Here is a 25176-nt window from a genome sequence, read left to right as displayed (position 1 = left end):
GTGAAGAAACCAGGTTCATAAGGACAGAAAGGGGGAAGTGGGACTTTCTAAAAATCACCATTTCAAGTCTCAGGACATCTTTGACCTCAGATTCGTTTTAATTCTGAGTTCAGCATCATAGTACTTCCAAATCTGTTTAAGCCAACAGGAAAGAAGAAAAAGAAGTAATGTGCTTGTCTTTCTTATCTAACCAGAGCAAGATTGAAGACATAAAAGTGAGACACACAGAAAAGGCAGAAAACATGATCCAACTTCAGTTCAGAATGGAGCAGATTGTTTTTTGTCAAGATCAGATTTACAGTGTTGTTGTGAAGAAAGTCCGAGAAGAGATTTTTAACCCTCTGGGGAAGCCTTCACAGAATATGAAGTTGAACTCTCATTTTCCCATTAATGAGTCTTCAGTTTCCTCCTTTAATGAAATAGGCGTCCACCTGAACGCCTACTTCTCCGTGAGTTCCCCGGGGGGCAGGATCTGCGCTCTCTGGCATTTGTAGAGTTGAGCAGGGACTATGCTAACCTAGAGAGGCTTTGCTGAGGGAAGGAGGGAGGGACCACTACAATGTATTAGGCCCTTTTGTACTATGATAAACTACTTATATATTTTCTCATTTATAATTTTACACGAGCCCTGCGAAGGCATTTTTAATTAATTTCCCCACAATCAGTTTTTAAAGTGAGCAGAGCATGTACTCAAAATTAATTCCGACCCCAAAATTCTTTATATTTCATATGCAGTCCATGAATTACAAAATTACTATGATCAGAATACAGCAAAATACAACAAACGTCAATGATAATGGCTATGAATCAGCTTTCTTTGGTGTCCAGAAGGCACTAACGTGCCACACTCGCCAGCCCCACAAGATAGGAATGAAATTTCCTTTCCCTAGATTTTGTGACCTAATGAACTTTTTGGCCTCTGACTTTCTATCCAGTATGCAAGTATCACTGTGCCCAGGAAGGAAAAATAGCTTTTAAACTGCAAAGACACCCACCTCCCGAAGCCCTTTCTCAATCAGAATAGAGTGGTCTCCCAGCCATGGGCACCTGGCTGCCGGGCACCTGGCTGCCGGACACACTGGCTGCATCTATGAAGATGGAATGAGGGAGGATTCGAAATGGCCCTGATGCACACCCAGAAGGGAGCCAGGGGAGTCCTGGGCCGGGGGTTCTCTCCAGCAGGGAGGAGCTATGGGGATGCCCAGAGGTGGTATGGGCTTGCTAGCCTAGCAGGGGGATTCTTAGTGCTAGAGGGTATGCCTGGTAGTAAAGAGGAGTCAGTGCAGATAGAACCTTCATGGGGCTTGATGCTGAGCACTGGAGTGGAGGTGGGCGGGCCCACCAGGGCTTCACAAGGCAACCATATGCCCATCCGAGAACTCCGTGCCTTCTGCCTGCAACCACAGGCCTTGGGCTGAGACCACTCCAGCAAACCCTTCTTTCTCCCTCTTCCAGGAAACCAGCACACGTCTCGCCAACCAGATCCCATTTATAATTCAGTATTTTATGCTCCGAGAGAATGGTGACTCCTTGCAGAAAGCCATGATGCAGATACTACAGGAAAAAAATCGCTATTCCTGGCTGCTTCAAGAGCAGAGTGAGACCGCCACCAAGAGAAGAATGCTTAAGGAGAGAATTTATCGGCTCACTCAGGCGCGGCACGCGCTCTGTCAATTCTCCAGCAAAGAGATCCATTGAAGGGCGGCGATGCCTGTGGTTGTTTTCTTGTACATACTCATTCATTCTGAGGGGAGATGGTGCAGGATGCTGCTTCTGCTTTGGGGGCCACACTCTTCTGTTACTATCTGTGTCCATCTCTACTGTGCTCCCTCAGCATCAGAGCATACATCAGGGCTCCACACAGGCTCAGCTCTCTCCACCACCCAGCTCTTCCCTGACCTTCATGAAGGGGTGGGTCTCTAGTCCTTGAGCCCTGTAGCACACAGTTGCAGTGTCCTAAGCTACTGCTCTCATTGTTTACTAATTTGCATTTGTGTTCCCTTCCCCCTACAAGATTATAGACCCCAGGGTGGGAAGGTCCGGGTCAAATTCTTCTTTTGTATGTCCAGTCTTTTGCACAGCACCTGCAACATTGTAACTGCTTAATAAATGACATCTCACTGAACGAATGAGTGCCGTGGAGTGACAGAGATACCTGAGGCTATCGCCGAAGCCCAGGCCTTGGACATTTAGTGACCGTTAGCTGGTCCCTTTCAGATGCACTGGCCATGCCCCCTGCTTCCCATGGTTCACTGTCATTGTGTTTCCCGGATTCTCCACTGCCCCCCAGAAAGAAGCCTGAGTGATTCTCTTTTCTTCTTGTTTCCCTGATTATGATGAGCTACCATTGCTCTGTTAAGTCTTGAAGAGGAATTTAATAAAGCAAAGAGACTTTTTAAAAATGTAGGCAGGTTCAGTGACTCATACCTCTAATCCCAGTGACTCTGGAGACTGAAGCAAGAGGATTGCTTGAGCCCAGGAGTTCAAGACCAGACTGGGCAACATAGTGAGACCCTGTCTCTAAAAAAAATTGGTTTGTAAGTAGCCAGACATGGTGGTGCACACCTGTAGTCCCAGCTACTCAGGTGGCTGAAGCAGGAGGATCCCTTGAGCCCAGGACTTTAAGGCTGCAGTGAGCCATGACTGCACCCTTCACTACAACCTGGGTGACAGAGTGAGAGCGAGACTGTCTCTGAACACACACACACACACACACACACACACACAGAGAACTTCACACCAGTGATCATCATTACAGGTAATTTTATTTTCTTCTTCATGTTTTCCTGTATGTTCCAAACTATGAACATATAGATTCCTTAATAAAAAGACAATAGAATAAATATCATTACTGATTTGTTTTAAAACCCAAGTTTGAGATGAAAAGAGGGCCTCAAAAACATTCAGCTTTGTTCAGGGGCACAGACAAGAAAGATTACATGAATTTCTTTCTTCATTTGCTGTAACAGATATTGGAAAAGAAAGTTCAAGTCAAAAATCACAGCTTGACCAGCGTCCCCAAGAGGTCTCTTGCAGAGGTTTCTTTGATTTGTGTTCAAATGCTAGTGTATTAGTCTGCTATAGCTGCCATAACAAATATCACATGCTGGGTGGCTTAAGCTACAGAAATTTATTTTCTCCCACCTCCAGAGGCTGGAAGTCTGAGATCAAAGTGTTGCTAGGTTTGGTTTCTCCTGAGGTTTCTCTCCTTGGCTTACAGACTGCCCACCTTCTCACCAGGTCTATGCTTGGCATCTTTCTTTTATCTTACAAGGACACCAGTCCTCTTAAATCAGGTCCCCACCCTCAGGGCTTCATTTAAGCTTGATCACCTCTTTAAAGACCCTACTTCCAAATGCAGTCACATTGAGAGTTAAGACCTTCAACACATGAATTTGTGTGGCGGGTGGTAGGGGGTGGGGAGCAGGCGGGGGACGCATAATTTGGTCCATTACAGCAAGTAAGAAAATAGACATGTGCATTCTGAACACAAAACTCGAGCAATGACCAAAAACTTGGAAAACGGTATCTCTAATTCAAAAGGCAGCAGATCTGGCCTGAAGCAAACCAAATGATCGTGGAGAGACTGACACTGATCGATTACTTGCAATCTTCCAAATGTGGAATTCGGGGATATGTTCCAGTTATCTATTGCTGTGTAACAATCACCCCAAAACTTAGTGGCTTAAAACAGCAGAGGTATTCTTTCTCTAGATTCTGTGGGAAGTCTGTGTTGTTCCTCTGCTTGTCTCACCCATGCATCACAGTCACACAGAAGCTAGACAAGGCTGGGAGGTCCAAGGGAGCCTCACTCTTCAAACTACATTTCCATAAGGAACACTTGGGTTTCATTAGCACTGATTTCCAAAATTAAGAATGTCAACCTAAAAGGAAGAAGCTGGCTTTTTTTTTTTTTTTTTCAGAGGGAAAAAGGTGGTTAAGAGGCAGGACTCATGTACATTTCCCACTTGGATGGACAGAACAGCATGTGGAGACACATTGTGAGCTTTTTCTCCAAGAACTACCTCAGGAACACAGCAGGAAAAGCAAAATAATTCACAGACCCTTTGAAAGAAGTGGCTTGTCACTGCAAACACTGTGAGACAGCCGAAAAACTGTGAGCGCCCGAGATGGAAGAGGGGAAAGCACCTCCAAACACACATCCTCACTGGGGAACCCAAAAATCCCAGATCATGGGGGAAGGATTTAACAGTACCTAGAGGTGAAATAAATGTAGAGAGCTGAGTGAAATATAAAAGTAGTAGAAGTGGCCGGGTGCAGTGGCTCACGCCTGTAATCCCAGCACTTTGGGAGGCTGAGGCAGGCGGATCACGAGGTCAGGAGATCGAGACCATCCTGGCTAACACCATGAAACCCCTTCTCTACTAAAAATACAAAAAAAAATTAGCTGGGCATGGTGGTGGGCGCCTATAGTCCCAGCTACTCAGGAGGCTGAGGCAGGAGAATCGTTTGAACCCAGGACGTAAAGGTTGCAGTGAACTGAGATCACCCCCACCGCACTCCAGCCTAGATGACAGAATGAGACTCCATCTCAAAAAAAAAAAAAAAAAAAATTAAAACAAAGATTTTGGGGTAAAATATTTTGCTTTCCTTCAGTAGCTGGGCCACCTGTACACAGTGCCTGAACCCAGGTCCTGCAGCCCCCAGCTCGACTCTCTAAAGCTCACCAGTATAAAAGGATTTCAGCCTCTGTTCCTCCCGGCAGGGCCCTCTGGTGGGCCCCAGGCAGACATGAAGGAAAAGTCCCGCCTTGACCTTGAGGGCCAAGAGCAACCACGCCAGACGCCATCGCTCTCATGCCCAGTTGCCAAGGGATCACCTGAGGAAGGCCCTTAAAATACGAGTGCTAATGCAGAGGTCTTGGGATGGCCCCGGACCCTTCATTTCTAATAATTTCCCAGGTGAAGCCAATGCTGCTGTTCCAGGAACCACCCTTTGAGAAGCATGGGTCTATACCACACGCACAGAAGAGGAAACGAAACGAGGCAAAGAAAACCAGTCCCTGTACTCGCGCCCAGGCAGGACAAAGCGGGCGGGGGGCGGGGGGCGGGGGGGCGGAGGCGGGGGCGGAGGCGCTGGCAGGCGGACAGATTTGCAGGCAATGCAGCCAGGAGGATGGGCAGGTTGGCCGGTTATGGGATGCTCCACCGTTCCGCGACCGCCCCCCTTCCCAGCCCAGCAGAACAGGATCCAAGCTGGGGGAGGTGCCAGTGGTGTTTGTGAGCACCACCACCCCCTCCTCGTGGCACCGCCCCCTTCTTCCCCGCACCCTGGATTCTGAAGCCTGAAGTCATGCAATTTGACTTTTCGTTTCTGGAAACCAGGGAGCAGAAATGAAACCGAAACTGAATTGTCTAGGAAATTCGCGATGGGGGCAGAGAGCGCAGGGAGAAGCCAGCCCAGTGGAGAACCCTGAGGCCCGCTTTTGCAGGACCAGGGCCGGCGTTCCGATTCCCCATTCATTCATTCCAGGAGCACCGAACCACGCTGTGCCCGGATCCCAAGTGCAGTGGCACCCAGCTTGGGCCTGGGGCTGCCGGTTGACCCGGTCCTCAGCCTCGTAGCAGAGGCCAGGCCAGTGCCACAAGGCCAGGCTCCACTGGGCCCTGCCTGCCCAGGAGCCTGTGGTGTCAGGCATGTAAGTCCACCTGGGCCTGGAGGAGGACAGGTGTGCCAAAGAAAATAACATCTCAGGACCCCCAAACTCCTTATGCCAAGGGAAACATCAAGCCTGGGAATTGAGCCATCAACCCTGCCATTCTTTTTCCCAAACAGATCTCTGTTGTCAGAGGCGCATCCAGAGCAACTCCATCTTAAATAGGAGCTAGTAAAACGAGGCTGATACCTACTGGGCTGCATTCCCAGACGGGTAAGGCATTCTAAGTCACAGGGTGAGACAGGAGGTCAGCACAAGGTCATAAAGGTCCTAAAGACCTTGCTCATAAAACAGGTTGCAATAAAGAAGCTGGTCAAAAACTCACCACAACCAAGATGGCCACAAGAGTGACTGGTGGTGGTCCTCATTTTTACACTCCCACCAGCGTCATGACAGTTTACAAATGCCATGACAACGTCAGGAAGTTACCCTATATGGTCTAAAAAGGGGAGGCATGAATAATCCACCCCTCGCTTAGCATATAATCAAGAATAATCATAAAAATGGTCAACTAGCAGCCTTCAGGGTTGCTTTGGGGAGTAGCCATTCTCTTACTCCTTTACTTCAGGCAGGGGAGATAAATTTCCCTTTGAGCCTGTGGACAGAGGGCAGCCTGGCAGAGGGACGGGCATCAACAAAGCCTCTGAGTGTGACCTGGGTGCTGAGTTCAGGGATGGCAAGGGAGGACTGAGACTGGATCAGAAGTTGCCTGGAAGAACAGAGGGCCATTCTCAAAGTTTAAGAGTGTGAAACTTATCTGGTAGAAAAAAAAAAGAGTAACTGCTGTTTGTTTAGTAGAGCGTACACCCCCTGCAATTTAGGTGGGAGGTTGTGAGCTTCCTAAGTACAGAAGCTGCCTCTTGATTTCAGCATAGCGAGGAGGTGCTGAAGAGCACAGGTTTGGAGAATAATCACCTGAATTGGAACCATAGCTCTACCAGTATGGAACCCAGCTCCTTAGGCCTCAGTCTTCTCATGGAGAACATGGTATGATAATCCTACTCCTCTGGGAGGGTGGCTGTTAAGGTGAGTGATTGCACACGAGTCCCTCTAGCTGATATTACCGGGTGGTCCTTGTTTTTAGAGCTCCCAAGATAATGGCGGGCCGCTTCCAAGATGGCGGCAAGCCTCTTGTTCTCTGACCTGGGATTCTTGGCCTCACAGATTCTAAGGAATGGAATCTTGGGGCATGTGGTAAGTGTTCTGGCTAAGGACCAGCCTGGGCACTTAGCCATGCAGGAACAATGGCGAGCCTTTAGCCTAACTGGGAGCAGCAATGGGCGCCTCTCTGGATCAGGAGCACAGGGGACACCCTGCTGGATCCAGAGGGGTGGAAGTCAGCGGCAGGTCTGCAGTGGTGGCAAACAGCAGTTGTGGACGGCAGACAGCAGTGGTGGACAGCAAGTGAAAGCTCAGCTCCAGTCGTAACGAACACGACTAAAAGACTGCAGTTGCAAGATTTAATAGAGTGAAAACCGAGCTCCCTTAAAATGGGAGGGGACCCAAATGGGGTTACTATTGCCGGCTCAAATGCCTGGGTTTATATCCCGATCACTGTCCCTGCCCCTGTGCTCTCAGGCAATAGATGATTGGCTCTTTCTTTACCTCCTGTTTTTGCCTAATTCGCATTTTAGTGAGCTCTCTTTACTACATGATTGGTCGGGTGTGGGCTAAGTTGCAAGCCCCGTGTTTAAAGGTGGACATGGTCACTTTCCCAGCTAGGCTTAGGGATTCTTAGTTGGCCTAGGAAATCCAGCTAGTCCTGTCTCTCTCTGACACCTAACACATACTACCTGCTCAGTAGACATGAGCTATTATTGTATGACTGCTGAATTACACCCCAAAACAATCACCTGTGCTCCCCAGGGCCCTGCCATATCATATGCATATTAGAGGCAATGAAGCACCACAATCTAAGGCCAGGGAGGGACTGGGGTGGACAAGGGAAGTGCCTAGGGCATTAAAACTTAAGGAGGCATTGCACCAACTGGGAGTGAGCTATGTGTGCTGTTTCCTGGGCAGGGTGCCTCACTGCCCTTCCACGCCCTGCCCTGGCTGAGGCTGTGCCTCTATCTGATTTTCAATTGCCTTCAGCTCTTTCTGATTTTGTTTGTGAACAAGGGCCCTTAGGGAAGCTTCCCGCTGTTGGAAGTAGCAGCAGCATCACTAAGTGTTTGTTCACATGAGTGCCAGCTCTGCTCACACCTACCCTGCATTCCCAAGGCACTGTTCCTGCTTCAGAAAGCATCAGCCCAGCCTGCTCACAGCCCCCCAGGATGTGCTGTTGCCTGGGTTCTTGACTAGGCAGTAACAGGCCAGAGAGGATGAGTGTGTGTGTGTGTGTGTGTGTGTATGTGTGTTGAGGTGAGGTCATTGCTGATTCCTGGGAGAACTTGTGTTTCCCTTGGATGAACCCCTTGGATGAAGAACCGCTTGGATGGGGTTGCCCAGCCCTAGGAGTGGATCCTGCAAAGCAAAATAGACTTCAGCACAGGGAGCGGGCTGGGGGGCTCCTGCCCCTCTTGTAGGTGCAGCAGTATTGAATTTGATTCCATCCAGGTTGCCCCTGACCCCAGGACCTAAAGCTGGGGTAGGTTCTGGGCCTTGGGGTTGGTTGGGGGTGACCCTTCCTCATCATGGAAGTCTTTAGCGGGGCTTGTAAGGGACTCTGAGCTGAGCAAAGAAGAATGGAAGTGGGGTGCCAACTGCTCCCAAAGGGAAATGCCATCTCCCACTCAACAGCCAGTTAGCCGGGAATGGGAGCTCCCAAAGGGAGGGCCACCCATGGGTCTGCTTGACTCAGCCCTCCCCAACCCCTTTCACTTGTTGCAGTAAAATTCTATCCAAGGAAGACAAAGAGACCTTTGGAGACCAAAAGAGAACTTTTAATTCGGGCACCCCGGCTGACAGCAGGCTCATGCCCCAAATGACTGCCGACCCCAACAAAGAAAGCAGCTTGCTTATTTGTCGTTTGAGACAGGAAAAACAAGGTAGGATACAGGCTTCAGACAAAGACAGTAAATTACTTAACCCGTGACAATTCTGAGGAAATTGGCGATTTAGTTATCCTGACTAGTCATCCTCCAAGCTGGATAAGGCTGGGGTCCCAAGGCAGGTGATAAGCTTTCGAGATAAGCTTGCATCTGCAACTTGTTAGCAGTGCTGGGAGAGGCTGCTTAAAATTTTAGCCTATGTCTTACTTCTAAATAGCTTATACTAAATGTTAACTATTACCTATGTTTATTATTTTAAATTTTATTATTACTATTTTATTTTCCTTCCACACACCCGTTTCCACCCTGGAGAGACCAGATGAGCCAAACTCCAGGGAGGCCTGGAAATGGGAGAGGAGGAAGATGATATGGGTGTGCCTGATGGGGGTGGGTGGGGGTGGGAGTGCTGGACGGAGTTCAGGACAATAGGGGCGCTGCAACCATTGGCACACAATGCCTGGGAATCCCTGCTGGTGCTGGGATCATCCCAGTGAGCCCTGGGCAGGAACTGAAGACCCCCAATTACCAATGCATCTGTTTTCAAAACCGACGAGGGGGAGCGGGGAGGTGAGGGCATGCCTAGGTTCAAGGATACGTGCAGGCTTGGATGACTCCCGGCCATTAGCGAGCCTCTGGAGCACCTGGATCCTCACACGGGCGTGATGAAACGAGCTCCTGATTCAGCAGGCCTGGGTTCCGGCCCGAGAACCTGCGTCTCCCGCGAGTTCCCGGGAGGCACGTGCTGCCAGTGCGGGGCCAGGAGTTAGGTTTCGTTTCTGCGCCCGGAGCAGCCCTCAGCACAGGGTCTGTGAGTTTCGTTTCTTCGCGGGGCGGGGCGGGGCGGGGCGCGGGGTAAAAGCTGCGGAGCGAGAGGGGAGGCCGCACTCCTGCACTGCGCAGGGACCGGTGAGTGTCGCTTCTGGGGGCAGCGCCCAGTAACCGCGCTAGGAGCACGGAAACGGGCATTGGGAGAGCGGCTTTCGTGGCGGAGACCAGCACTCCGGAGCACGGGCACGGCGGGGGCATCTTCTCGGCTGCTAGTAACTAACATAATAATAATAATAGCAAGGGCGCTGATGGGCGGGCTCGGAGCACGCCTGATTCTGATTCCCACCAGGCTGCCCAGGCCCCTGATGACTCATCAGACACACCCCCGCTAACCCGCGGCCTTCTTGCAGGAGAGGTTGGGAAGGGGTGGGGGACGGGGCTCGGGGGAGGTTTCCGAGGGACTCTAGTAAGCGGGAAAGGGCGCCGGGAAAGTTTCAGATCCACTGCTGCGTGGGCCACGAGCCCACCTGAACGCGGACCACCGCTTTCCATCGACCTCTATTTCCTGCGAACGCGCCAAAGCAAACCCAAGTCAGAGTGCGGAGGTCGCTGGGAAGGGAAGGTTCAAGGAGTCCTCGCCTATCCTGTTGAATAAAGGGGGTTCCGATCTGGGCCGAGATGGGGCATGCGCTGGAAGACCGCTGCCGGGTGCTCCCCCGCCGCAACCGCCCCAGTGGATGCGATGCCTGGGGCCTCCCCGGCGCGTGGGGTGGACGCACCCTCGGGGTCCAGCGTAGTTGGCCGGGATCATGGAGTGGGTGCGGTGGACGAAGGGAGGCAGGACAGTCCCGGGGGTGGCAGAAGGAGCCCGGGCACAGCTGAGACCTGCGCCCCCACCCTATCAACACTAACAGCGGGTGACTGCCGAGCTGGGCAATTGGGATGGCCCAAGTTATTTGGTCAAATTTTAAATCACGTTTGTTATTGGGAAGTAGAGTGGAGTGATGCTAACCACGCGTCTACCTCCACCCCCGGTGTCAGTCCCAAAGGGCTCCTAAAATGGCTCCGTCATCTTTCAGCCTTGGACCGCAGTTGCCGCCCAGGAATCCCAGCGTCGCGGTGGACACGCCTCCCACCGCCTCCCTGGCGCCGCTGCCGCCCACCTGCTCACCCAGCTCAGGGGCTTTGGTAGGTAGCAGTGCATTTGGTCTAAAGTGCAAGATGTTCTCTCTTTTATTCATAACAAATTTAAATGCTAGTGGGGTTTGGGGGAAAAACGCTTTAAGAAAAGGTGAATGTCAGTCCTGCAAGAGTTAGTTTTAAAACTAGACTGGATTGGCACATGTATACCTATGTAGCAAACTTGCACGTTCTGCACATGTACCCCAGAACTTAAAAGTGTATGAAAGAAAAAACTAGACTGGATTATGTTAGGAAAGTAGTAGACTTGCATCTTAGGTATTTCCTAGAGCGTAGGTAGTAGGTGATGCTTATTAGGGGTTTTGGGAGAGGAAGGGGGCTGAATCCTACCTCCCATCCCTGCTCCTCTATGGGGTCTGAGCTGAGGAAGCTTCCCCACAAGGAGAGAAACCCCCTGGCAACCCTGGATGCCACCTCCACTCTCACTGCAGGAATTCTGTGGCCACACTGCTGGGAGATCGTTTCTGGGTCTGGAGGCTACAGGAAAACTCCCGCGCCCTGAAATCTGGAGTGGAGAAGGCCGCCATCCAGCCACCACCATTCCAAGGGACAGCAGAAATGAAGTGGGCCGTTGGGTTCTTTTTTTTTGTAATTTGAGACACGGTCCTACTCTGTTGTCTAGGCTGGAATGCAGTGGTGCCATCTCAGCTCACTGCAACCTCTGCCTCCCAGGTTCAAGCAATTCTGGTGCCTCAGTCTCCTGAGTAGCTGGGTTTACAGGCACACTTCACAACACCTGGCTGATTTGTATGTTTTTAGTAGAGACAATGTTTCACCATGTTGGCCAGGCTGGTTTCAAACTCCTGGCCTCAAGTGATCCACCCGCCTTGGCTTCCCAAAGTACTGGGATTACAGGCATGAGCCACTGCACCCAGTCAGGTTCATTTTAATTGTTAACCAGATTTCCTCCAGCTGTGTGCTGTCACTTTCCCAAAAGGTTTCAGGATGACCTAGTAGGCAATGAGCGATTCTCAAATTCAAGATTTATTGTGAGCAATTCACACACACAATTGAGCAGACATTCACAGTACAATGATTAAAGGGAGTGATTAGGGTAAGGACCCACAGTGGAGGCTCCGGAGGCCAGCTCACTGACAGCCACTCCAGGGAATCAGGAAGTCCCTCTCTAGTGCTGGGTGGTGGAGGGAAATCTGTTCCTCCAGGGGCCTCATCTTGGGCTGCCCAGCTGCCAAAGTCAGGAAAAAGCTTTCAGAAATCTCACTGCTAAGATTCTGAAAATGCTTCAGACGTTGCCAGTCCCTTGCTGCTTTTGCGATCCTCCGTGGGTGTGCCTGCCACCGGATCCTTATCCACTGGGGTCTCTGGTGGCGTTGGGCCACAGCAAGTGTTCCCTCATCCCCTTAGTCTACCACACACGATTACCACTTTGAAGAAAAACCCCTTTACTAAGAGCGAAAATGAGAAACGTGTATGTTTATTGTTTCTAAAGAAAACTACTGTGGGCTTAATGCCACCTAATACGAGTGCCTCCATTTTGAGACATTAGAGTCACAAGTCATTATTATATGTCATGGGCACAAACTTGACCTGGGCAGGGATGGAAGGAAGCCCCTGCACAGGGGCAGTTGCTCAGGATGTGAGAAGAGCCTGGTGCATAACCCCATCCATGCCCACCTAACACCTCAGGCTCTGACCAGTGGGGCTGTGCAGTGACGAGTGGATGGAGGACTGGAAAAGAGAGAGGTGGGAGGCATGTCCAGGCTCCCTGCAGCCTCCTCTGCAAACACAGGGTGCAGCCGAGACATTTTAGGAGCATTTTGGGATGGAGAGCTAGGAGTCACCACCTCTTGGCTCTTCCAAGGCCAGAGCTGGTTTAGTTTGAAGACTGCAGCCGGATGCCGAGCTCCATGGAGGAGTAAGAAATCAGTTTGAACTCCCGAGACTGCCCTGTCCCTGAAATCCAAACGGATGTTCCGAATGATCAGGGAAAGGTGCAAACGTTTATGGTTTACAGACAAAACCCATAAGGTTTAGCTTTCAGAAAATCTCAATTTATGAAACAAATTAGGGAAGGGAATCTACTCACCAAGTCCTGTTTCAGCTGATTGAGTGGAACCCGTGGTCATGAGGTGCAAGTCCTGGTCTCAACAATGCTCCGTATCTGGCTGCAGAAAGTCCAACTGAGGCAACCATAGCCCAGAAGACTGGCACTCCTGAGAGGCAGATGAAGTGGTGGTCTTTGGTATCGAGCCTGGGATGCCCTGGGCACATGAGGTCTTTCTAAAGGCATGGGAGTTTTAGGGAATAAATTTCCAGATTGTCAGACTCCATAAGTACCGTTTACAATGGATTGCCTTTTGTAACCATTCCACTCCTACCTGACAAAAGAGGTGGGCGGATCACGAGGTCAGGAGATTGAGACCATCCTGGCTAACACTGTGAAATCCCATCTCTACTAAAAAAAAAAATACAAAAAATTAGCCAGGCGCGGTGGCGGGCGCCTGTAGTCCCAGCTACTCGGGAGGCTGAGGCAGGAAAATCGCTTGAACCCGGGAGGTGGAGATTGCAGTGAGCCAAGATCGTGCCACTGCACTCCAGCCTGGTAACAAAGCAAGACTCTGTCTCAAAAAAAAAAGGAATACATCCCTTCCTTCCCATCCAAATCAAACAAGGATGCCTGTCCTGGAAGCGTTTAAACCCGGGGAAGGCAGACAGAAAAGGACAGTTTTCAGTATTGGCGTCAGGGACCTGTTCTTTAGCCAAGGCAGCATGAACCCGTGGCAGTGCTTCCCGACCATCCTGACGTGGACATTTCTGTGAACTCCAGTGTGACAGGAGAAATGGCGTTGGCTCAGGTGTGCAGCTAGATATGTTACAGAGCAGGGCGACGAGTTTGTTTTAACCTGTCCCTTCAACCCCCATGATATTAACAAAGATCACGTGGCTCTCGGGGAAGGTTCCCGTGAGGAGAAGCAAGGGAGAGCATCCTTACATATTATTGATCCAGGCAGCAGATTTGCAGCAAAACTCTGCTTTATTCATCTGTTAAAATAGTGGAAACATAGGAAAAGGATTCTGGGAAATCAGAATCGGCTTCAGACCTCCTGCACTTGCACGGTTCTCAGTCTTGGGAATGGGACTGGGTGGGTGGGTACTCTTGGATGTTCCGCGGGTTTGGGTCTTACTTGTATACTTTGCTTGATTTCAAGGAGGTGCAGGAGAACAGCTCAGTGATACCATCTAACTTGTTGACGTTACTTTTATTTGAAGGAACGTATATTGGAGGTAAGTTGGTGCATGCTATTTTCTATAACATTTATTTTGAGTCATAGGAGAAAGATTTTCAGTTACTTTTATCCAAGATTATTGGACACTGTAAAATTTTGTATTTAGACACTTGTCCTACAACATTTTAAAAATGAATTTCAAATACATGTGTATTTGTAGTGCAGACAATATAAGGCAGTCAGTTACATGCTTTCAAGAGTAAAATGAATGACATTTCATTTCCCCCACTTGTGGGAGAAAAAGAATGAAAATGTGAAATTGATGATCAAAAGAAAGAGCATAAAAGACTTAGAGCTCACATTTTTTTTAAACTAAAGGTTTGGGTGTCAAATTACCATAACATTTGGATTCCCTTGGCTACACTGGAAACAGTTCTATAACAATTTTATTTTTAAATGTAAAGTTTTTGTTTTTGTTTGTTGTTGTTTTTAAGACAGAGTCTTGCTCTGTCACCCAGGCTGGAATGCAGTGGTGTGATCTCGGCTCACTGCAACCTCCACCTCCCAGGTTCAAGTGATTCTCCTGCCTCAGCCTCCCAAGTAGCTGGGACTACAGGCATGTGCCACTACTTCAGCTAATTTTTATATTTTTAGTAGAGACAGTGTTTCACTCTGTTGGCCAAGCTAGCTTCAAACTCCTGACCTCAGGTGATCCACTCGCCTTGGCCTCCCAGAGTGCTGGGATTACAGGCGTGAGCCACCTCTCCCGGCCTTTAAATGTAAAATTTTAAATTGTATTACAGTTGCATCAGAAATTGTGTCCTTTGTTATCCTATTCAAATTTATACTGAAAACATTTTTGAAATTTGGCCTCAAATTATGACAGGAGATACACAGAAAATCTTTTGGGGAACAGAGCCATATTCTTTATTTTTATTTTTATTTTTTTATTTTAAGACAGCATCTTGCTCTGTCACCCAGGCTGGAGTGCAGGAGCATGATCTCAGCTCACTGCAACCTCTGCCTGCCAGATTCAAGCAATTCTTTGCCTCAGCCTCCTGAGTAGTTGGGATTACAGGTGCCCGCCACCATGCCCAGCTAATTTTTTTTGTATTTTTAGTAGAGACGAGTTTCACCATCTGGTCAGGCTGGTCTTGAACTCCTGACCTCATGATCCACCCACCTCAGCCTCCCAAAGTGCTGAGATTACAGGCGTGAGCCACGGCGCCAGGCCTAGAGGGATATTCTTGAAGCGTCTTGAGCGGGGAGGCAGCGTGTGTCTTCATCTGACCTCGGCTTCTTTGGGTCCCTCTGTTTCTCTTTCTGTGAATAAAGAGCCAGGGAGCACACACCATGTCCCAGGCACTCTTCTAGGCTCTGGGGACATCACCAAGAACAACTAGTCAGAGTCCCCGCCCTCAGGGGCCTTCCCTTCTGGTGGTGGGTTTGGTTCCATGGTTGAATACACTCAGCTGCTTATCTGTTGAATAGGCATCTGCTTTATTTTAAGCTTAACTTAGAAGGAAGATGGTTCTTTCTGAAGTGGACATTGTAAAAGCTGATCCAGCTGCTGCATCCCAACCTCTATTACTGAATGGAGATGCTGACGTGGCCCAGAAAAGTCCGGGCTCGGTAAGTTGCTCTCTGAAAGTCGCTATCCATGTGACATGAGCCGTGTCCACTCGAGGCTGCCCTTTTCTACAGAGGTGCTGCTGCTGCCCCAGAGATGCCTGCTCTCTCACCTCTCCTGTGCCAGGATGCAGATCCTGACCCTCTACTTGCCAGCTTACAACCAAGTGTAGACTCATTGCCTTAGCTGACTGTGGATGGAGGTGCTGCTGGGGTTGGGGCCACCGGCTGAGCTGTTGATGGGTTCATGTAGGAATTGGCCCAGGCCCTGGCTTCAAGGAGCACTAGGTTTGTTTCTCCTGCCCACATCATGATTCAGTCTCAAGCTACAAACCGTGGGGCATCATTAGGATATTATCTCTGTAGGGAAGCCACGTGGTGCATTTTTTGCCCAGAATCAAGACATATTTTTGGTGGGAAGCAATCATGGCCCCTGGAATCAGTCCAACCTGAGTTGGTCCCGACGCCGACACTCCCAGCTGTGTGATCGTGGGCAGTTATTCCTCCTGTTATAAGCCTGGTTTTCCATATCTAAAATGGGAATAATAGTCTTTGCTTTATATGGCTGTTGAGAGGAGTAAGTGCAGGGAGTGTCCAGGCACTCAGAGTGCTCAGTTTCCTATTACCATGGATCATTACCATGGATCATTGGTCTGTTTCAGGCTGGCTCTGTTTTCCTAGGCAATGTTAAACAATTTTTCAAACAATATTTTAAAAACATTGAATCATTTAGGAAAAACACAGAGGACCACCACCTTTCCACCGCCCTGATACCACTGTTTACATTTTTCTGCATTTCCCTGCCTCATGCATCTCTTGTCTGGCTGTAAGAGATGTAATTATGTCAGGGTGTGGGGCAGGAGGAACTCTCCCTCACTCATACTCACCTGCTTTAGAAGCAGCTTGGCCTTTTCCAGTCAAGGAGAACACAGTGTGTCTTGTGATCTGACAGTTCCACTTCTGGGGATAGATGGTGGTTCTCAAAGTGTGGCCCGCAGACCAGTCCATCAGCATCACCTGGGAAGTTGATTGAAATGCAAATGACCAGCCCCTCCTCCCACTCTCAGACCTGGTGAATTGGACACTGGGGCAGCGCCCACCCCTTGTGCTTTACCAGGCTCTCCAGGTGATTCTGCTGCATGCTGGAGTTTGAGAACCGTGTGTAAACTCTTGCACATCCCCCTGGGAGCCACCTGCATAGCAGCACTGTTTATAACAGCAAAACCCGGACTCTGTCCACGTGCCTGTCATGGTGGAATGGATCCTGGGAGTGTGGTATGTTCATGTAGCAGAATTCTATGCAGTAGTAAAAAGGAATGAACTAGATTTTCAGGCATCAAAATGGCTGCATCAAATGAACAATGTTGAACCAAAGAATTGAGTAACATAGGAAATATACAAAATGATTCCACTTATATAAAATTCCCAAACAGGCAGCAATAAGCAATATACCATTGTAGGAAAAACGTATAGGTGGCAAAACTAAAGAAAAGCAAGGATGTGGTGATTGCAAGCCTCAGGATAGAGGGACCCTCTGGAGGTGAGGGAGTAACAGGAAGGAGGTGACTAGGGAGGTGTGTGCAATGTCCTAAGTACTGGGAGTGTTTGTGTTCTTAACCCAAGTGGTTAGTACATGCGTATTTGCTTTCTTATGTTTGACACACTTTTGTAAATAGATAGTATAAAGAAATGAAAACAAAACAAAAAGTTACAAGGTGTGAACTAAGACCGAGGCTATTGATGGTATTCATGCATTTGGTAAGGCTGTGGTTCTTAGTCGGGGGCCGTTTTGCTCCCTGGAACTTGTGGCCAGGTCTAGAGACATCTCAGTTGTCACAACTCAGGGTGAATAGTGAATAGAGGCCAGATATTTGGCTAAACCTCCTACAATGTGTAGGGCAGCCCCTGCAACAAAGAATCATCTGACCCCAAATATAAAGAGCTTCTTGTCCTGATATAAAGAAGCTATTCTAGTGAAAACTTATGTCCATGTTGAAGCATGCACAAAAATAGTCATTAAAAAGAAAGAGGTAAAAGATGAGATGATTTTCTCATATTTTCTTCCTGAACCCCAATCAGCCCACGTTTGGAAAATTGTGCCCAGCTGCTGGTAGGTGGGCAGGATGAATGTGAAGTCTGCTGCTTTCTCTGTTTTTATGCAAGTACTTCACTGTTTTGATTACTTTAACTTTATAGTAATTATGGAAATTAGGTAATGCTAGTCCTCTGACTTTGTTCTTCTTTTTCAAAGTATTTTGACTAAGAATATTTAGATCATTTATATTTAATGTGACTGATAATATAATTAGGTTTGAGAATATCATCTTGCTGTTTTCTGTTTATCCCACCTGTTCCTCATTCCCCCTTTCCTCTTTTTCTGCCTTCTGGATTATTTTTTATGATTCCATCATGTCTCCTTTGTTGTCTTATTAAGTATAACTCTTGCTGTTTATAGCATATATCTTTAATAAGTCAACCTTCAAGTGATAGTCTGTCCCTTCATGTATAGTGTGAGAACCTTGGAATAGTGTACTTCCATCTCTCTGCTCCCAGCCTTCATACTATTTCTATCATGCATCTTACTTTTACATACATCATAAATCCCACAATATTGTTATTTATGTTCAAACATTCAATAAAGATAGCAAAGTAATAGGAAAAAGTCTAGTAGTTACCCCTTCTAGTATAGACTCCTTTGTGTAGATCCAGATTTCCATTCAGTGTCATTTTCCTCCTACCTGAAGAACTTCTTTAACATTTCCTGTAGTGCAGGTCTACTGGTAATAAATTAGTTAAGCTTTTGGATGGCTAAAAAGGTCTTTGTTTTGCCTTCATTTTTAAAAGATATTTTTGCTGGGTATAGAGTTCTAGATTGACGGTGTTTTTCAGTACTTTAAAAATACTGCTTAACTGTCTTCTCACTTATTGTTTCTGATAAGATTTACAGCAGATTTCTCATTTGTGTTCTTCTGCTCACACTATATCATTCTCTGGCTGCTCCTGTCATTTTCTCTTTATTACTGGTTTTGAGCAATTTGACCCTCTTAATGGCTTGATGATGTTTATGTTTGCTGTGCTTGATGTTGAGTTTCTGGGATCTTTGGGTTTATGGTTTTCGTTAAGTTTGAGGGAATTGTGTGTATTATTTCTTTGAATTTTTGTGTGTGTGTGTGTCTTCCATTATCTTTTGGGGATTCCAGTAACCTATGTATTAGACTTATTGAAGTTGGCCATCTTTAATGGAGGGTATTGGTTTGTTTTCACACGGCTATAAAGAACTGCCTGAAACTGGGTAATTTATAAAGAAAAGAGGTTTAATTGACTCACAATCCATATGGCTGGGGAGGCTTCAGGAAACTTACAATCATGGAGGAAGGCATCTCTTCACAAGGCGGCAGGAGAATGACTGAAGGAGGAACTTGCCAAACACTTATAAAACCATTAGATCTCATGAAAAGTCACTATCATGAGAACAGCCTGGGGAAAACCTCCCCCACAATCCAATTACCTCCCCCTGGTCTCTCCCTTCATATGTAGGGATTATGGGGATTACAATTTGAGATGAGATTTGGATGGGGACACAGAGCCAAACCATATCATGAACATGATCTGCAGGCCATGAAGAATTCTCCATTTTTGCTTCCTCCAGGTGGCTGAGAACAACCTGTGCAGCCAGTACGAGGAGAAGGTGCGCCCCTGCATCGACCTCATCGACTCCCTGCGGGCTCTGGGTGTGGAGCAGGACCTGGCCCTGCCGGCCATCGCCGTCATCGGGGACCAGAGCTCGGGCAAGAGCTCTGTGTTGGAGGCACTGTCAGGAGTTGCCCTTCCCAGAGGCAGTGGTAAGAACTTACATTCTATATTAGTCTGCTCAGGTTGCTATAACAAAATACCACAGATGGGGTGGCTTACACAACAAAAGCTTATTTTCTCACAGTTTTGGAGACTGGAAGTCCAACATCATGGTTTAGTTTCTCCTGAGGCCTTTCTCCATGGCTTGCAGATGGCCACCTCCTCACCGCTCCCCCACGCGACCTTCCTTCTGCACACAGGCATCTCTGCTGTCTCTTCCTGTTCGTAAGGGCATCAGTCATATTGGACTGGGCCCACCCTAATGACCTCATTTAACCTTAATTACCGCTTTAAAGGCCTTATTTTCAAATACATTCCCATTAGGGGTTAGGGCTTCAACATAGGAATTTGGAGGGAACACCATTTCCTAACACTATCTCATTGCACATTTTTTTTCACGTAAGTAATATGTAATCTACAGTTTGAGGAGATCTGAATAAATGCATTTGAGTCCCCCAGTTCAGAACTAGATCAGTGAGGGCTCAAAGAGTTCAGGCCTGGGATGGGTCTTGCAATATAGGTCAGGCATGGTAAGTAGAATATGGAAGGAGTTTACAGTAGGAGGACAGTGTTAAGGTGGCCTGGTGGCAGCAGGATACTTTCCTAATGGGGGTAGCGTGTGTATGTTGGGAGGATAATGGAAGATGTTCGGATGAGTTTGGGGGGTTTCCCCGTGTGGTCTGCCACCTGAGCTGATGGCAGAACACTGGGATGAGGCAGGAAGCCAAGAGTGGTGGCTTTCAAGCGTTAGTGAGCAAAAACTCACCTGGGTTACGTATTCAGAATGCATGTTCTTGAGGTCACCCAGACACAGTGCGATGTCCCCACATATCAGAGGGTAAGACCAGAAAGTTTCCAGTTTTAATGTTCCCACATATCAGAGGGTAAGACCAGAAAGTTTCCAGTTTTAAATGTCTCCCCAGATGAGTGTATAAGAGTTTGAGAACCATGGGCCTAAGGCACTATGTAGGTCTTTTAAGAGCAAAGTGGAGCACTGATGTGGGTGTGGCCTTCTAGGGATCGTGACTAGATGCCCGCTGGTGCTGAAACTGAAGAAACTTGTGAACGAAGATGAGTGGAGAGGCAAGGTCAGTTACCAGGACTACGAGATTGAGATTTTGGATGCTTCAGAGGTAGAAAAGGAAATTAATAAAGGTGAGTACCCCCTGTTTGGATGCCTGGTCAAGCCTTCTGACATGCCTGGGGTCAGTTTGTAACTGTTCCTACTCCCACCTCCCTGGGCCTGTGCTGTTTCCTTAGGACCCCTTTCTCCTGCACATCAGGCCCCAGTTCCTTCTACTTCTTTTACCTCATTATGACCAGCATGCTTGGATATCAGCATCTGATAGCAATAATTTATTTCTGGCCGGGCACAGTGGCTTGTGCTTGTAATCCCAGCTCTTTGGGAGGCTGACGCAGGGGATTGCTTGAGCCCAGGAGTTCGAGACCAGCCAGGGCAACATAGTGAGACCCTGTCTCTTAAAAAAAAAATTAAAATAGCTGGGCATGGTGGCATGCACCCGTGGTCCCAGCTATTCTCAGGAAGCTGAGCTGGGAGAGTTGCTTGAGCCTGGGAAGTCAAGGCTGCAGTGAGCTGTGACCTTGCCACAGCACTCTAGCCTGGCAACAGAGTGAGACCCTGTCTCAAAAACACATCTATTGCTTATTATGTGAGTATCTAGAATAATGTGAATTTTGAAATGTAAAACTTGTCCCCAAATATGGACGATCTGTCCCTTAATCAAAGGCTTCCCTACTTAGATCTGGCAGAAGAGGAGCCAGATGTGAGGGTGAGGGAGCTCCTCCTACTCTTCTTTGTACAAAGAGCTCCACATTGTGGACTGGATCATCACTGAACCCCTCTCAGAACCAGCACCCTTTTCCTAAGAAAGGAGGGGAGTGCCTGGGCTCAGAACCAGCACCCTTTTCCTAAGAAAGGTGGGGAGTGCCTGGGTTTGCATAATCCTAACTTAGGCTAACTCATGGCAGGCCTCCATAAATGCAAACCACAAGGATCAATTTGAAGTTGTCTGCAAGGGGAAACGACACCAGCAGTGTAGATAGGGCAGAGTAGCTGACAAAGAGCAGCCACTGTGAGATGCACGGATAACATCTTCCTCTTGACCTTTCTGTTTTTCTAGCATGTCACATGATTAAGTTTCATTCACACTGGGAAGGTACTGAAGTGACATGAACTGATGCCCAGCAGTAGGAAGGGACAAGTTTAGCATTTGTAAAGATGGAGCATTAATCACATTTGTTGACTGTTTATAGAAAGATAAATAATGTTGTTGACAAACCATGATTTTGAATTAGTTGGGATCAGGTTGGTTGCCTGCAGCAGAACACTCAAAATAACTGTGTGCGTTAGTCAGCCCTGGCTGTGGAACAAACCCATCTTAAAACTAATGGCTTAACCACTTTGATTTCTCATGACTTGATGGACCAGCCAGGCAGTTCTTCTCTGGGCTAGCTGGGCTGGGGCTGGTGGTCCAGGATGGCCCTTGGCTGGAGTGACCAGGCCTTCTGTCTGTGTGGTCTCTCCCCTCCAGAAGGCTAAGCTGGACTTCTTAATTTGGGTGGAGGGGTTCCTAGCAGCAAAAGAGGGCAAGACCCAGCATCTAACACCTTTCAGTCTCTCTTGGCGTCGCACTGTGTAACATCCCCTTAGCCAGAGAAAGTCAAGTGGCCAAGCCCAATTTCAAGGGACAGATTCTCTCTCTCCATGGAAGTGACAGAGGCACCCTGTAAAGTAGCGTGCATACAGGGATGGAAGGGAATGTGGATGCCATTGTGCCAGCAAGTTGCTAACACAGTGGTCTAAACAATGTAGAAGCTTTCTGTCCCTCTCATATAAGTCTGAAGGGGGACAGACCAGAGCTGACTGGGGATTCTAGTGTCAGGAACCAAGACTTATTCTGATCCCGTTTCTTCATTGGGTGTGGCCTCTGTTTCCAAGGCCCCCCCCACGGCTGTGACTTAGTCAGCAAGTCCACTTTGAAGCCAGCTGGACCATGGCAAGGGGCATATCTCCGCCTTCATAAGCACACTCTCTGGAAGTTGCACATAACATTTTCACATGGCCCACTGGCCAGAACCCGGTCTCATGACCACATGGCAGGTACATGGATATTGGGGGAACAATTAGTGGACCATAACCACTGTTATTTCCTAAGTTCTAAATTGATATCAAACATCCCAAAAAGACATTCTAGATGTAGAAAAGAGTAAAAGTGGTGTTAGCCAACAATTTGATGAAACAAATTCCTATCCTGAAATTCATTAAGGAGGAAGGAGCAAAATAAAATCTTATTGGGATGTTAACAACCAGTGCTTATCTTAGCTAAAATGGGCACATCTCCCCATATGATTTTTCCAGTTTATATTTTAGGAATTTCCATACATTTTTGTTTTTATTTTGCTTGGTTGCTGATTTGCTACTGACACCAATGAGAAGGATTTAGGAATGCTACCAGGAAGAACTTCTTGCCTCAGCCCGGCTTTGGACTGGTCTAAGTGGGTGTCACTCATGGTGATGTTCTCACAAGGTCTCTCTACACACAGTGCTGGCCAACAGCAGGGAAAATACTGAGTTATCCTTTGAGATCTCTTTCGTCCCCATCACAGAAAATTGAACCTGCTCCAAATATGCTTTTATCCATGACTCACAGAGAGGAGAAGATGCTTTTGGAGTATTCACTGTCATGAGATCCTTTCATCCTAAGCTCTGGGTTTGATTTTCCCTGCTTCTTCTGTAGCCCAGAATACCATCGCCGGGGAAGGAATGGGAATCAGTCATGAGCTAATTACCCTGGAGATCAGCTCCCGAGATGTCCCAGATCTGACTCTAATAGACCTTCCTGGGATAACCAGAGTGGCTGTGGGCAATCAACCTCCTGACATTGGGTATAAGGTCAGACTTCAGACCCACTCTGACCTTGGCGTTGGTGTGGGGATGGGGGGGGGGTGTGTGGGAGGGGTGGGAGGAGAAAGGGGGTACTGTATTAGAGTAACCATGAGTCCAGAGCTGAGTTAGTATTTGGAGGTGTGAGTGGGGAATTTAGAGAGCCCATTGGTCAGTCTCTTCTGTCAAGTTGAATGGAAGCTTCTTTGGAGAAAGTGAGGCCAATGGGCCCAGTTGGAAACATCTATGTATTTGTTTTATGTTTTATGCAATGCCATATCTAAAGTGCTGTGTATTAGGAAGGGGTCTTATGTGGGAAGAGAGCATTAAAAAGAAGTATAATGGGCCACACACAGTGGCTCACTCCTATAATCCCAGCACTTTGGGAGGCTGAGGCAGGAGGATTCCTTGAGCCCAAGAGTTTGACAGAAACCCGAACAACATAGTGAAGACCCCCTTCTCTATAAAAGAAAGAATTAGCCAGGTATAGTGGCGTGCACCTGTCAACTACTGGGAGGATTGCTGGAATCAGGGAGGCTGCAATGAGCCATGATTGTGCCACTGCACTCCAGCCTGGGCAACAGAGCAAGAACTTGTCTCAAAACAAAAACAAAACAAGCAAGAAAGAAACAGGTATAATGATATTTTAGTATTGGTGAATCTTCCTTTACAGATTAAAGATTTAGGGGTGAAGTGGGGTTTTTTGGCCACCATTTTTCATTGTGACCATCAGATCTAAGGTCTTGGGGGTTAATTACCTGAAACCTCGTGGTTTTCCCTGAGCCTACAGCTCTGTTTCTGCCGCAGATAATTTATTTTCTCATAATTCCAGCTTGGTAGGTACCTCCAGGGTTGCGTTTGTGGGTTCATTTCTCCAAAGTTACTTCTTTTGGGGGAAATACCCCTGGGACTCTCAGGGACTGAAGCAAGTACAAGGTCAGGACCTGTCTCACCTTTCACTTGCCTTTGCCATACTCAGGAGTCACCTCCTCTCATTTCCTTACAGATCAAGACACTCATCAGGAAGTACATCCAGAGGCAGGAGACGATCAACCTGGTGGTGGTCCCCAGTAACGTGGACATCGCCACCACAGAGGCGCTGAGCATGGCCCAGGAGGTGGACCCCGAGGGAGACAGGACCATCGGTGAGAATGGGGAAGCCCATCCGTGCTCGGTGAGAATGGGGGAGCCCGCCTGTGCTCAGTGGTCTGCCAGTGGGCAAGTGTCCCTCCAGTCTCCATGGGCTTTGCTCAGTGGGGACCTGCCTCCACTAAGACCTGCTAAGGGGGCAGGTTTGGTGCCCACCAAGGCCAAGCGAAATGAGCTGCTGTTGACTTTCACTGGCTAGGTTACCTTGTAACCCTTATCTACTTGCTCAGAAAGGCACAGTGGGTTCGGAAGCAGGGCAACTCAGGAAGCACATGGTATTCATTAAGAATGTGTTTGAGATGGGATGTCCATAACTCAAGGGACAAACAAAATGTGGCGTGTTCTACAGTGGACCCGGGTGAAGGAGCTTGGGGAGAGCCACACACTGTTCCGGGAGGCATTCCTGCCTTCACGTGGCTTGCCACGGAGTTCTTTTCTGGAGCGGGGCTCCACTGGCCCCATGGTTCTGCAGGGCCCATGGCCTGCCCTCAAGCAAGGATGGGAGGAAACCCTGGGAGACTGGGGGTATGAGCGGTTGTTCATTCACCTCTGCCTCGTGACTGGGCACGTTCTCTCCCCAAATACATCTGGCTCGCAGGAATCTTGACGAAGCCTGATCTGGTGGACAAAGGAACTGAAGACAAGGTTGTGGATGTGGTGCGGAACCTCGTGTTCCACCTGAAGAAGGGCTACATGATCGTCAAGTGCCGCGGCCAGCAGGAGATCCAGGACCAGCTGAGCCTGTCCGAAGCCCTGCAGAGAGAGAAGATCTTCTTTGAGGACCACCCACATTTCAGGTGCGCTCGCCTGGGTTTC

At 48.2% G+C, this 25176-nt stretch overlaps 2 protein-coding genes across 16 annotated transcripts in view; both read left to right on the top strand.

The window, feature by feature from the left end:
* The window catches only part of MX2 (MX dynamin like GTPase 2), a 43793-nt gene extending 41668 nt beyond the window's left edge, over positions 1-2125 (top strand). For 4 of the 5 annotated variants that reach the window (XM_015132841.3, XM_077995258.1, XM_015132842.3 and 1 more), the window contains 2 exons: positions 195-449; positions 1456-2125. In XM_015132841.3, coding sequence (XP_014988327.1) covers positions 195-449; positions 1456-1698 — 498 coding nt within the window. In that variant the 3' untranslated portion in view covers positions 1699-2125. 5 annotated transcript variants of the gene reach the window in all.
* A 4398-nt stretch (positions 2126-6523) lies between these two features.
* MX1 (MX dynamin like GTPase 1) overlaps positions 6524-25176 on the top strand; it is a 37980-nt gene continuing 19327 nt past the window's right edge. The window contains exons 1-10 of one of the 11 annotated variants that reach the window (XM_077995179.1): positions 6524-6664; positions 8510-8667; positions 10518-10626; positions 13809-13884; positions 15337-15458; positions 19105-19297; positions 20325-20462; positions 23066-23220; positions 24218-24356; positions 24959-25157. In XM_077995179.1, coding sequence (XP_077851305.1) covers positions 15354-15458; positions 19105-19297; positions 20325-20462; positions 23066-23220; positions 24218-24356; positions 24959-25157 — 929 coding nt within the window. In that variant the 5' untranslated portion in view covers positions 6524-6664; positions 8510-8667; positions 10518-10626; positions 13809-13884; positions 15337-15353. 11 annotated transcript variants of the gene reach the window in all.

Source organism: Macaca mulatta, chromosome 3, assembly GCF_049350105.2.
Source record: "Macaca mulatta isolate MMU2019108-1 chromosome 3, T2T-MMU8v2.0, whole genome shotgun sequence".
NCBI classification, from domain to species: domain Eukaryota; kingdom Metazoa; phylum Chordata; class Mammalia; order Primates; family Cercopithecidae; genus Macaca; species Macaca mulatta.
Note: the sequence above shows the minus strand (reverse complement) of the source record. Positions and strands in the feature narration are given on the sequence as shown.